The sequence below is a fragment of the Phascolarctos cinereus genome, unplaced genomic scaffold (genome assembly GCF_003287225.1).
Source record: "Phascolarctos cinereus isolate Bilbo 61053 unplaced genomic scaffold, phaCin_HiC Scaffold_8;HRSCAF=390, whole genome shotgun sequence".
Taxonomy (NCBI): domain Eukaryota; kingdom Metazoa; phylum Chordata; class Mammalia; order Diprotodontia; family Phascolarctidae; genus Phascolarctos; species Phascolarctos cinereus.
This window is the reverse complement of record NW_027556291.1, coordinates 21156122-21170534: the sequence shown is the minus strand read 5'-3', so window position 1 is coordinate 21170534 and position 14413 is coordinate 21156122. Positions and strand designations below refer to the sequence as shown.

At 40.2% G+C, this 14413-nt stretch overlaps 1 protein-coding gene across 1 annotated transcript in view; it reads left to right on the top strand.

Annotated features, from left to right (window-relative positions):
* The window catches only part of LOC110193010 (uncharacterized), a 123048-nt gene that overhangs the window by 73664 nt on the left and 34971 nt on the right, over positions 1-14413 (top strand). Inside the window, 5 exon segments of the mRNA XM_078147935.1 lie at positions 1573-1627; positions 3237-3335; positions 5518-5609; positions 7555-7665; positions 7835-7940. Of these exon segments, the coding sequence (XP_078004061.1) occupies positions 1573-1627; positions 3237-3335; positions 5518-5609; positions 7555-7665; positions 7835-7940 (463 nt within the window).

Here is a 14413-nt window from a genome sequence, read left to right as displayed (position 1 = left end):
CATGAAATGTTACCGATCAAAGAAATGAGAATCAGAGCAATCTTCTGTAACCTGGCCATGGAGTCTGTGGTATCTACAACGTGGCAGTTTCTTCCACCATGTGGATCCGAAACCTTTAAATGTACAAGCTGAGTCTTTGGGAATTGCCCAGATTCACATAGCTAGGAAGGATCAGAGGTGGGATTTGTACCCAAATTCTGAAGCTAGCTCTCTACCCACTCTGCTATGCTGCTTCTCAAAATAGTAACAGCAATAAAATCCTGAAAGATACACAAAAGAAAAGCATTCAGAAAGGGAAGCAGAAAGAAATAGGACAGACACTTTCTTTACCAAAACTCAGCTCCAAGGCTTCCTTCTGCAAGAAGCCTGTCTTGATTCCCTCAGCTAGAAGTAGCTGGCTACATCCCCATGGTGCCTTGTATTCATTTTGAATATATTCAGTATGTATGTACACACGTGCGGATCCAGGCGTGTGTGTGCATATGCTCTCCCCCCTATTGCCCAGCACTATTGTCATTGCATAGTAGATACCTAACACCTGTTCTTCCTGGCATTCCACTAAACAGGGCCTAGGATTATATAATAAGAGGTTATAGAAGATGATGTGGTAGAGTCAGAAATTCTGGGTTTGAGTCCTAGCTGTGTGACCTTGGGCAAGTCATTTGTCCACACTTCAGTTCCCTTATGTTTAAAATAAAGAGGTTTGACTAGAAGATCTCCAGATTTCCTTCTAGCTCTTCAGTATTTCAGAAAAGGTTCTTGATTCAGTTAATCTGCCAGTGCAGAGCACCCTGCTACACAAGCATGCACACGCTCTGCCTTCCTAGATGGTTTCCTGAGTTGTTGTGACTACTGAGTTCATCTTCCTTGGTGACCAGCCTTTAGTGATGGAGTTACATTTAGTTAGGCTGGTTCTTAGAAAGCAGACAGTTCATGACCTGGACTGGCCCGAAAGCCTTTCTAGTTTGGTAGGACCTGCCACTTGTGTTCTGCTGGTGTAGCCTTCAAGACGCCAGCATCATTTGCCCGTGACAACATGCCATCCAAGGAGGACTTCAGCGAAGGAAATCATGTATGTACTAAAGAGATCCCTGCCCTTCCCACTTTGATACTCTGGCCACGTGAATCAGATGGTTCGTCTACAGTGAAGAAAGCTCCCTTCTTCAAATTCCATCTTTTTTTTATTGTTTTCAATTTGATAAATGTTTGTATTTGTGCATTTGCTTGTGAGCTGCTCCCCAGTATTCATAGATGTTTCAGGAATGAACATTGTGGTTATTATCATTTTTACAGAATGGGAAACAGGGCTTCAGGTGAGCTTGCTGCAGGGTGAAAGCTGGAAGCAGAAGCCTAAGTTCACTGTCCTCTTTATTAATGTTTTCCTCTTGAAATGTTCAGTAGTTTCATTTGTCCATTACCTCCTTGATTCCCACTTCTCCCTAAAAGGTTCCTTCTTCCCAAATCCCTGTTCACACACTTTAATTTTTTTATCCATTTTAAAGAGATAGCTTCTTTTGTCTCATTTTTCAAAGACTCACATGGCCAATTTACTTTTTTCCTTTTTTATGGTAGGGTGTCTATGTTTGGATGAGAAACGGAATAAGGGATACAGTACAGTTTGGGAAAGGTAAATAAACTAGTTACAACTCAAAATGTTCTGGTGACTGTATGAATCATAATATTAAATTGAGGGAAAAAAAAACCATACTTGGTCACTTTGCCCAGTTGATAGACAGGAAGGAAATCAACAAGTCATTAAACAGATATCTGTGTCAAAGCTTGGTTCCTGATCCTGTGTTGTTTATCCAAAGCCAAAGAAGAAATTAAGAGCAGCAATCCGTAGTTGGTGACTACTTAAAATAACAAATGCTGTTTTAAAAAACTGAGGAGAAATGTGTTGCGATTGTAAACTGCCCATTGAGAACTGTAATTGTAGATTATTTCATTTTTTAAAAACTTCCAGGAAATAATAAGACATAAAATCAGCCTTTGAATATTAATGTCAGTGGATGAAAGCTGTGGCAAAATAGTGGAGCATCTAGAAGTCCTTTTTATTTGCCGTGGGAATGTGTTCTATGATTTTGGGCACAACAGATTCCCCTTCCATTTAGTCATGCTTGGCTTTGGTTAACAGTCAAATGGGTTTGCATCCTCTGAACATAGGAGAAGATGACTTTGAAGTTTAAATTCATTACAGATAACCCACACGTACATAGGGGTATAGAAATTAATTCAGAGTTTCAGCCTAGCCTTAGCTCATAACCCCTGTGAATATGTGGTTTCCTTTGAATTAGTTGCTAATAGCAATAGTGCACCGCTTTGATTGGATACTATTGTTTACTGGGGAAAATTAAGAGAATGGGCAGCAGCACAACTGGGGTTACATACTAGCCCTGCTTTTTATTATGCATGACTTTGGGCAAGTCACTTAACGTCTTCTGGTCTCAGTTTCCTCATCTGTAAAAATGGGCTTTAGAGTAAGGTGTCTTCTACTTCTAAATGTGATCTTGTGCCCAGTTCTACATGGTCTAGACTTCCCATTCTGTCCCTTCTGTCCAGCTTTGCCTCTTACCCCAGTGCCAGTTAATGGCCACACTAAAGCAAGACAGGCTGGGAAAGTTTTGCCAGACTGGAGTGATCAGTGTCACAGAGGCCTTGAAAATCCATCATTCAAGAATCGAAACTTCTGGTCTCTGCTCGAGTTTAGATTTAGGTTTAGATGAACTGAAGATATGAATGGATCAAGGCCCTACTTTTCTGTTTTGGGCGTTTTTCTGCTCTGCTCATATGAAGCTACTCAGTAAAGGCCTGGGCTGCCCTTCTGGCCATCTTTACCTGTACATTTTGTGGCAACTGCTGAAACCCAAGCAAGAGCAACAAAATATGCACAGTCAGGACTTCACTGAAGACACACTCCCCAGGAAGGTGGAATCTGAAAGCAGGGACCTGCTGTGTGAGATCTTAAAACACAAGCAATATCTGAAAAGCAGAAGATGAAGGCAGATGTCCTGTTCTTCATTTACTTAAAATATCTTGTACTAACTTCAGAGTTTCACGCCGATGTGTGTTTTGGCTGGCCCTCTTGAGGAGTAAGTTTAGAAGTACTTGCTCATACTTTAGTAGTTAGTTGGCTTTAACCTCTCTACATTATATCTTTACTGTAAGCATGCCAAGTAGGATGTAATATTCAGGTGCACTATTTTCCATTAAATTGTTGCTTTTTATGATTTTTTGAGATGCATATCTTTATCTGAAGAATCCGCCTCAAGATTTTCTTCCAAAAATTGGTGTGATTACAGCTTCAGGATTGCTTGGCTTGATTTCAGCCAAAAAAGGTAGCTTTTGCTTTATTCTCTCTTTACTGTCATTTTTTTTTTATTCAGAAGATATAATTCATTTTCAGAGGTTATATTACAATTAGACAAAATCATTTCTAAGAACTTTTGTTTTTGTCATATGTGTTTCTACAAAGATGATAGTAATTCAAATAACCTTTAAAGCTGAATAAATTTTACAAAATTTGTTTTTTATTAATGTTATCTTTTTTAAAATTAAAGATTATAGGATCTTCTGAAACCAGCAGATAGCCTTTTAGGAATTTCGTGCTAATGTGTACCTGTAAACAGCTTAAATTTGAATGTCTACAATAAATTTCTTCATTGAGAAATAATTAAAAGCCATGGTCTACTATATAGAACAACAAAGTTTTATTCGAACTAAACTTAAGGAATTTGGCTGAAAAGTTTTAGTCTCTCATTAAGACCCTTCTCCAGAGTAGGGCATATTACTCTGTTCCCTAGGTCATTCAGCAAAGTATCTCTAGCTATTGGGAGAGTTGTTGACCCCAAATAAGATTTCTCTCCTTACCAGAGTGACCTTTGATCTCTGGTGGGGAGGAAGAGGAAGGTATAAGTTCTATTTTAATCTTTTGGGCTGAAACAACAAAGACAAACCCCAACCTATAAACAGAGCCCAGCTTAATTGCTGAGAAAATACATGTGATCATTTAATGCAGCTAGAGCCGTCTCAGGAGAAAAGACCAAGAGACAGGAAGTGAGCAGTGATTTGTGGTGGGAGAGAGAGTAGCAAGGCCCGGTTCCCTGTGAGCAGGCCAAAACCTTTATGCCTGCTTACCAGAGAAATGATTGCAGAAGGCTTACGATCACTCTGTTTAACCCTGGCATAGAAATCAGCTTCTAAATTCATTGACCCTCTGAAGAGCGTCTCGTTTGTCTTCCCAATGTTGATAGCATTTGTCCTGGCAAAGATTCCTAGTCTGGTTTAATAGACATGAACACTGGTGACGAGGTTGATAAGTTATTTTTCCATTTAGCTGGAGGGTTGAATGCAATAAAGACTGGTCCTCAAGCCTAGGAGTGAAATGCCTGAACTTTAACTTACTCATCTCATGGGCAGCATGGTGCTCTGGCAATTGTGGAGAACTTGGGTTCGAGTCCCGTGTCTGAAGCTTACTGCTCGTGTGACCTTGGCAGGCTGCCCAAACTCTCTGCTCTTCAGTTTTGTTATCAAGAAATTGAGGAAGTTGGACTCAGTGACCTCTGAAGGCCCTTCCAGCTCTGATTCTGTGAACCTATCATCTAGCTGGTCACCTAGTTGCATAGACTATATTTAATATGTCCATGGCATCTCTATATTTTCTATTATTTCTAATAATAATGATGGCAATTGCAGAATGTATATGGTACCTTAAGGTTTGCAAAGCGCATTACAATTATCATCTCATTTGATCTTGTGAGGTAGGTGTTACTATGATCCTCATTTTACAGATGAAGAAACATCTGAACGGAGCTTCAGGGGCTTGCCCAGGGTCACACACAGCTGTTTTCTGAGGGCAGATTCGAACTCAAGTGTTCCTGACTCTGAGTCTGGCACTCTTTCTACTATGTCACCTCACTCTCTCTACAGTGATGAAACAGCACACTTTGTTTTATTTCTAGACCTGGGAAAGGGTTAGGGCAGAGGTGAGGAACCCGTGACCTCGAGGCCACGTGTGGCCCTCTAGGTCCTCGGGTGCCGCCTTTTGACTGAGTCTAGACTTCACAGAACAAATCCTTTTATTGCAGGGATTTGTTCTGTGAAGTTTAGACTCAGTCAAAAGGCAGCACCCGAGGACCTAGAAGGCCACATGTGGCCTCGAGGCCGCAGATTTCCTGCCCTGGGTTAGGGTTTACTAGTTGGGTTTCTTAGGCATTGCAGAAATGCTTAGCTTTTAAAACAGGAGTAAGTAGAGCCAGGAAAAAAGAAAAGAAGGCTGTGTTCAAACAATCAACAGCATGACTGTGCAAACAGCAGACATGAATTGAACATGACAGCTGGGGGCCAGGGACCGTGGATTAATTGGGTTGAATTCTTCAAGGATATTTTAGCTACCATCTTGACTCTTTGATTCCCATGGGCAGTTTCTTATAGGATGTTGGCTGTGAAAGGGAGATGGGGAAAACATTGATGTTGTAGAAGCATCTGTTTGGAGTTAAATACTTTGTTTGGGTTATACAGGCTCTAAATTTAAGAAAATTGCTTATCCATTGGGACTGACCGCTTTAGGAGCATCTGTTTGCTACCCAGCTCAGGCAATATTAATTACCAAGGTAAGTTCTTTTCATAGTGATGGTATCAACATTCTTATATTTGTTTAAACTCAAAGCTTTGCAAAATGTAAATGTTGTACCACGCCTGTAGCCTTTAATTTACAGAGAGATAGAGTTGATATCAACACTCGTGTGTTGGCATTAGTCACACAAAATCACATTAGCATCTCAGCATGATAAATACCACACTCTTAATTACATGACCATCAGAAGTGAGCAGACAGGATGAATTTACTTAAATAAAATTAAACAATATAAATGCTCTTTTTTTATATTAAGTTCAGAGACTGCTTTTGAATTTATACAGAGGGGAGTGCTCCATTGTTAAATGCTATAAAATTAAATTTTTAATTAACGGAAAATTGCACCTGCTGGCAGCTGTTCAGTGCAGCATATTAACATAATGCTAGAAACAGCCAATTGATATTCAGCAGTGGCTTCTTAAGCCTTAAAAATATGGATGTGTATGTGTGTGTGGATTTCAAGTCTAGAACACCATCTGGAACTAGGAAATCCTTTCCATGAAAATCTCATTTCAGCCCTTTTGCAGTTTTTCTTGTCAGCTCAACTGTACAGCTGAATGGTTTCTTCTCATTTTATCCTTTGCCATTGTAGGATTTGCTTTGTGTACACATGCTCTCAGTAGAGTTTACAGCTTTCTTGGACAGAGAGGTTAGAGATCTCGAGTCTTTCCTCTTTTCTTACCTACTGAACATTTCCTTCCTGTTTTAAATAATAGGCTTTCCAAAGAGCATTCTCTACTTGTGCTTCCTATTATGCTATTTTTTAAATTATTGGTCTAGCTGAGACGGCCTGTTTTGTATCAAGACATTTTTAAGACTATCAAGGATAGATTCTGCTACTTGGCAATGTGACCAAATCACAGCAGCAGATCTAAGCAGGAAGGGAGAGTATCACTATAGCTAGATGTGGGGCAAAAGGAAAACAAGAGGCTGCTGAGGAATTAGCTGGATTTCGCCGCTTCTTGCCCCTCGGTCGGTAACTCAGCTAGTTTGTCCTTCCTACCACTGATGATCTATCAAAGGACGGTGTATCCAGAAACTCCTCCAGGAAGTACCAAGGGAAACTAATCATTTACCACTGTGACATCATGAATGGCTGAGTTTGGGGTTGGGTTTGGTTTTTGGATCTTCCCATGGTAGTTTTGGTAACTAACATACATGGACAGAAGTTTTGGTGAAGAGGAGTAAGTGGTTTGTTTATCCTTGAAAATGTCACACATGTGGTGTAGTCGGCATTAACATTTCCAGAACAACTCCAGGCCCTGATCTAAAAGCAGCTAAATGTTTGGTGAATGACTTTAAGAAGGACTTTTTAACAGAAAAGAACCAGTTCAGGGTGAGAAAAAAGGAACAGGAGAAAAAAATCTCAGAGAGGGAAATAAGGGGGAGGAAGGCAAGAGCAACTTCATTTAGACGGGAATTCATCTAGAGCCTGAGGGCTCCACTTTAATGAATGGCAGGCCTTAATTCTTAGACCTTGTTCTACAAACTGAGTTTTCTCCAGGGACACTCATTGATGCTTTCTCTGTGTGGGGGTGAAAAAGGCCTTCAGAGGAAAAAAAAAAAACAAATTTGGGTTGACTTTTCTTTTGTAGATGTTTAGCAACACAGTGAACCTTCTTTCTTAAGGTATTTTCTTAACTGAAACTAGCCCTCCAATCCAGTGAACTTATTATGTACACAAACTGCTAGAAATATTCTTTACAAATTCTATTTCATGTGATGTAAATGGTTCAGAAAATTAAACTTTATGTTCAGTAAAGGCAAGATTTCTGTCTTGTTAGTTCAGACTTTGGCATTCTCATGGAAGAAACTGGCAACTCTTGGAACCATCACATAGGTATTAATATAGAAAAGCTATTATTGTATTCTCCCTCCCCCCAGAAAAAAATTGACTCTAAACCCCACTGTATTCTAACTAGGTTACTGGGGGAAAGGCATATGCTACAAGCCAGTGGATTTATGAAGTTCTTGGGTCATTGTGGACAGAAAACGACACACAAAAAGAAACTGAACTCAAAGAAGAAGTGAAGGTAGGTTTCCGGCCAGAGAAGATGGTTTGTTCTACACTTATTTTTGTGTATGGGGCAGGGGGTAGCATATAGAGGTAATATTCAGTCATCTCGGACTCAAGTTAAGTGGTTTGGTTGTTTTAATGTGGTTGGTTTACTTACGGAGGAAAAATATCTTTTTGGTGAACAGCTTAGAAGAGACGTCAAACTTGACACACCTGCAGCTATGGCAGCAACACAATCCAAAGTGTCCACGCTCAGTGCTGAAGTGGCAGGCAGACCAGCACCATCCTCAGGTGCGTTCTGAATCATTTCACGTGGTTTCTCTTTGCTTTCTCCTAAATAGTTCCTGATAGTAGAATGACAATTATCAGGTTGCCCTTGATAGGTTTATTTCATGAATGTTCTTATGTCTTTTCTCAGCTGCTTGGGGGCTGGGACTACGTAGTATTCTTTTGTATCTGTGCACAATGCAATGTTTTGCAGCTTCGGCAGACTAACTGGACTGACTGCAAGAGTGGAGATAGTTAACATTAATTTTAAAACATTGCGGGGAGGGAAGCACTGTGGTATAAGTGGAGAGAATCAAGCCTTTCTGAGTTCTGTAAGTTTCTAGGCCATGGAAAGTCGCCCATGTAGAAGAACTAGCCCCTTCTCCTCATGTTCTGTGTTCTGTTTCCTTCATTCTCTCGTTCTTCTTTATTTCCCTTTCCTGTCTAATTTTCTTTCATTTAGACCAAAGGTGGGGAACCTGTAGCCTCAAGGCCACATGTGGCCTTCTAGGTCCTCAAGTGCAGCACTTTGACTGAGTCCAAGTTTTACAGAACAAATCCTTTTATTAAGGGGATTTGTTCTGTGAAGTTTGGATTCAGTCAAAGGGCCTGATTTAGATGCTAGGAGGAGCTCCAACATCAGACATTGGAAATGGTAGCAGCTATTAACATTAGTGCCTTTGCAAGTGGTAGCATTTGAGAAGTTGATCTAAAAGTAGTGATCAGACCCTCTGGATAAGTACCATCATGTTTGAAACTATTTGGGTGCCCCCACCCAGTCATTGATTCAGACTTCTTGGTCTCTCTCTTTTTTTTTTCCCCATTTCGTGACTTGGAGCATCTTTTGTTATATGAGAGATGCTATACTAACTGCTATATTCTGTCAAGTTGTAAAATCAAATTATAGTCAACTCTTAGGACAAAGGGCATTAAATTAATTTCAGCTTACATGAAAGTTAAACATTCAGTAGTTTAACCACAGGATCAGAGCTACTTTGGGCCACTCTTCTTGTCTTTATCTGAGTTCTGGAGCCCTTCTCCAGTGTATCCTGTTTCTAGGGTGGTAGGCAGGTAATAACATGAAAATTATTTTATGGAGTTATTCTATGATATTGTCCACATTTATAGTGCCCACTATCAACATGTGTAATTCAGAGTTTACTTCTTCCTTAATGACATTAGGAATATTTCTGTCGTGCCATTTGCTTGAAAAATTTCGGAGAATTTCACAAGGGCTATTATTTTTAATTTTCTCATTTACTGAGTTGAGGACCCAAAACTGCTATCCCAGTTTTACATACAAAAAGTAGAACATTTTCTGGCTTTCTTAAGCTCACTTAGTAGGGAAGCCTGAAATGTGCCTAGTCTTTTTCCACTTGGATGCTTGGCTGTAGGTTTGAGATGTACGTGGACTATTCATTGGACAGGGGTCATTAATAGGGATCATTTGGAGTAGGAGGCTGTATGAACTGCAAAGGTGCTAATATTACCCTGAAATTTTTCCTTCACAGCATTCTAGGCTGTTTTCTTTCATTCTATGATAGAACAACTTCAAATCTTTTCCCTAATTCTGTACTTAGTTCTATAATTTTAAAATTCTTCCTTTCCTAACTTTCCTTTTAAATAGCTTGTGTTTAAAAGGACTGAAACACTATGGGGGAAAGCTTTAAGTATATTTGGAAGGAGGAGTTAGACTTTCTTATAAGAGGAAAAATAAAGTAGACTTCAAATGAATACCCACTGATTCAGGAATTGTGATTCAATTCAAAAAAAGATCTTTAAACGCCACCTACTACATATCAGAGCACTAGGCACTGGAAAAGAAAGCAAATTTTAGAGAAGGTGGAGTCCTTGCCTTCATGGAGCTTATACTCTAGCGGTGGGCTAAGATACAAATGACACTAATCCCTGCCAGGTACATGAGGGAGATACAAACAAAGTGTTATGTGAGGTGGTAGCATGGGGTGTTATTGACTGGGGGTAGGGGTGGGGCTGTAAGGGAGGAGGACATGGAAGGCTTCATAGAGTTAATAGCATTTGAGCTGGGCTTTACAAGATGGGCAGAATTTCAACAGGTAGAAGGAATCCAGGCATAGGGTCATAGGGTTGGGAAGAGTGTAACCAAAGGAACAAAAAGGCAAGAAGCAGGTATGTAGGTGAGCAAGTACTCCAGTTTGGCTGGAGCCTAGAGTATGTAGAGGGGGCCAGAACAGTAAGCCATGAGGCCAGAAGGTAGCATGATGCCAGATTGTGGAGCTCTTTGAATGCTAAGGAAAGGACTTGGGCAATAGGGAGCTACCCAAGATTTTTGAGCAGACCTTATGCACAGGGAAGAGCCTGGGGTGGGGGTGGGGGGGGTAGCTCTTTGACTAGCCTGGGGCCAGGGCAGTTTCAGAAAGCAGAGGTGGTATTGAAGGTCTGGACTAGGCTCATGGCAGTGTAGATATTGAGGACAATTCATATTATAGTGTAGATGGAGAGTAGCCAGAATTTGGTAACTGAATGGATGTGGGACATAAGGGAGAAATAGAAGTCAGAGCTCAGGTTTCAAACACTGGAGATGAGTGATGCCACTGACCTAAATTATGAAGTCCGGAAGAGGAGCAGGTTTGTCGAGGAAAATCATGAGCTCCATTTGCCGCTGACTCCACCCCCCAAATTTCTAATGGTCTGAACTAAGCTGAGTGTTAAGGCCTCTAAAGAAACTCGATGGAGTCGAGTCTGTCTGTGGGGGTTATGGGGGGGTATATTAGGGAGGCAAGAGGACAGAAATGCCAGAGAACACAGAAACATTAAGCCAGCCAGTTAAGAGCATGCCTAAGTATATCTGGTTAGCATTTGCTTTGAAGGTTTCTTCATTAACAAAGCTGCAGGTTGATTATTTAGTCCATCTTTTGGTTGTTTTAGTAGTGAGGACTATTTTAGAGCCAAAGATTAGTGTCATTCTCAGACTGCCCCCACTTGGAGGCAGCAAATACACATTGGTATCTCAGCTAGTAATGCCTTGTGACCTGGGCCTTTGTAGAGAATTAGATGGTGAATTCAGTCTATTCGAAGGGTGCTTTATGAAATTGATATGTTCTGGAAAAGTTGAATGGAAAACAAATTCATATGCAGCAAATCCTGTTTTCTCATTAAGTTGGATTTTTTGAGGGAGGGGGAGGTGGAGATAGATGGCCCCCAAAATGTAAGAAAATCACATATTTAAAGAAATGAGAAAGGAATAAGACCCAAAATATTAATGCAAAGAAAAGAGGGTTATCTTTATGTTTGGGGGAAAAAAGTTTGATAGAAATTTCTTTGGCAGAAATTTGTGCCAGTTTAACTGAATAGACCAAAGTAAGCGGCAAAGTTATTTGGTTTCCATCTACCCCATTCTGATATCGTGCATCTCTTCAGTTGCTAGTTCCTAGCGTTTTATGGATGCTACTGACACTGAGAAATAAGTAAAGTTTTCTGAGCTAAAGTAGGGAGGAATATAGATGCAACCATTCAGAATGCTGCTTCCTTCAATTCCTAGGACCACAGAATGACGTAATAATGAAGTTTTACTAAATATGTGCCTGCCCCCAGGAGACCTCAAATTCTTTACTCTGAATCATCAGGTATTATATTTCAGTGCCATCCCGACTTTAGCCATTTCTGTATAACAAGGTATACCTGGAGCAAATGTCATCTGACTTCTTACACTTTCTCATTTTAATGCTTTAGCAGGTGCTGTTACAGCCACACAATTTAAGGCTGACCCCAAGCTCATGGACCACGGTCAGTCCAGTCCAGAAGATGTAGATATGTACAGCACTAGAAGTTGAAATAAACTGCATACAGATCTTCAAGAAGTAGAAAGCTTGGCAAATAATATAACTGGGCCCCCTAGCTATATCGCTTAATCAGGTATTTCCTTAACTTTTCATCCATCCATCCATCCACAGACAGACTCTGAAAGCAATCAAAGCTGAGTTCAGTGTTGTCAGGATGCATTGGATGCCATACAATGGGGCGCACTTAACACAGAAGATGGAATAAAGATATGAGCATCACAGAGGCTTTGACATTTTAAATATATCTCTGATTTAGCTGCCCTCTTAATGTGACAGCTAAGCAAGAATCCTGGGTAAATGTTTTCTTTCTTTTTTACACTTTGGAGGTCTGGAGCAAAATATTCACATTAAAGTACCAGGGCCTGATATTGGTATTTTCAACCATCTTTAAATGTCAGAAACCAGCTCTGGCTGCTGCATTTGTCTAATATATTGCATTTCTTTAATATATGTAAGCATGAAGAACAGATCTTTTCAACATCCTTCCTTTACTCTCAGAAGTAATTGAAATAAAATAAATTTGTGTGACATCCTTGTACAGTTTTATTTAACTTGAAACCATCCTCATCTTAACCATGAGGTTAAATACCCATGGTTTAAAAAAGAGTAATCATTTCACTTATTAAAAAGTATTGTAGCTCTTGAAGCTCATGAAAGGTTTTTAGGTATCTCTGGGCTCTTAAAGGCTGTGGGAATAGAATGCAAGCTCTAGCATGCTCTGCCAAGCTGGAAAGTTGTCAAGTAGAGGCCCCACGATGGACTGTCTCCCAATGGCCAAGCTACCTAAGTTCGGAAAGATTCCTCACTGGAGGGTTGGCCAACCAAGTGATGATTATTATAGCCACAGCCACTCCTGAAGGCCATCTCCCGTGGAGCTGTGGGGAAGTGATCTGCATTGATAGGGAGAGTAGTGATACCAGTGAAATCACGGGTCATTGACCAAGCTTATGAAGTGTCATCATAAGCCTTTTCCGAGACCAAAAGAAAAAATCCCAGCACGGTACTAGCATTGTCCAAAGGAAAGAGTTGGGCAATAGAAAAGGAAAGGAACTCCAACTTCAGGGTTGCTGCTGCTGCTGTTCGGACCACCCTCTGTGATTGGAGGGAACAGCTGCAAGTCCGAACAAGAGAAGAGCTTTGAGATGTAAGTGGTGATAACAGGCATCCTAAGGCCTTCCCACACATACAAGTAACTAAACACCTTGCCTCTTTGTGCATTTGCATCTACTTTCTTTGCTTGAAAGAGTTACTGCATCTTCAGAAAGAATCATTTACTCCTTCCTCACTCATAAGATCAGGATGGTTATAAAGGCTTTATACAACTCCTTTTTTCAAGTCAGATTGATGAAGTAGTTACTCTCCGATTTTCATTCATATATGAGTAAATTTGCAGCTCTGGTACCAAAAAATTCAAATAAGTAACTGTCCAATTGGATAGAGAAGAACATGGTGCTACTCTAAGATTAGTCAGGGAAAGAGGCTAAGCAGAACACAGCAAAACTCAAATTACAAGGTAATTACAAAAATTAAAATTAAAAATTACAAAACACTGCCCCCTATTGGAAAGAGGCAGCTGGTCTGATATAGGTCCTCAGGCTTGGGGACAATCAGGTAGAATTGATTTCACAAGTTTTAATTCAAAGGTGTTTTGTTTTTTTAAACACTGATGATGGAAGCTAGACACAGTGAAATGTACTGTGATTTAACGAAAAGGATGTTTAAAATGATTTAAAAACAGATTTAAATAAATTGATGTCAAATTTTGAGTATATTCAAAAGTTTTCATTACAGTTAAATAGGTAAGTGCAGATTTAGACTAAAAATAACAAAAGGAAATTTAACCATTTGGTGGTCATGTTTCCTTCCCACATTTTTTTCCTTCACATATCCACAGTAAATGAAATACTCTGTGGTACAGCTTTTAATTTCTCTGATTCAGTGTGCATTCTCTTTGGCCCTTCTGTCTTCACTGCTTCCTTTTTCTCTTGGTGTCATTGGTTTCTCACACTGCATCCAAAGCCTGCAGTGACACAGTCAGGCCCCCCCACCCCCGGTTCTCTGTCAGGGTTCTGTCTGCTTCCTGAGGATTCTTCTTCATGAGAGGCTGGTCTAAAATATAAGGGTAAAATGTACTAGTGTCTCGGGGAGGCTGTGGATTGATAAGAGATGGTTAGTGTGTGAGGCTATTCACATGGCCCATGCTTTTTATCAGGACTTCATTCATTTACCCAGAGAGTTGTGTATTTTGAAGATAGGTTCCTCAGTGGGCTTGATATCAGTGCCAGAACAGAGATCAAAATACTCTTAAATGTGGTATGGCTTTATTGTTCTTAGACCATGAAAGTAGATCTTCACATCATTCAGCACCCACTATGGTGAACAGCTGCCTTGCAATATAAGGGGAAAGCTGAAAAGTGAATTCGCTATGCACAGTAATAAAACAATATTGCATTTCCATTTGCTTCTTTCAAACAAATTAGCTGCTGCAGCCAGGAGGACTCTTCCCACAGTTGTGACATCACAAAGACGGAAGGTATCAGCCAAATATTCCTTGTTATTAAACTTCTGTTCCTCAGCCAAGGCCTTTACCTTTCCATGGCTGCTTTTTATCACTTTCCCAGCTCACTTGACCAGCCTTGCCCAGTATGCATCCAGCCTGTCTGGCCTCTTACCTCA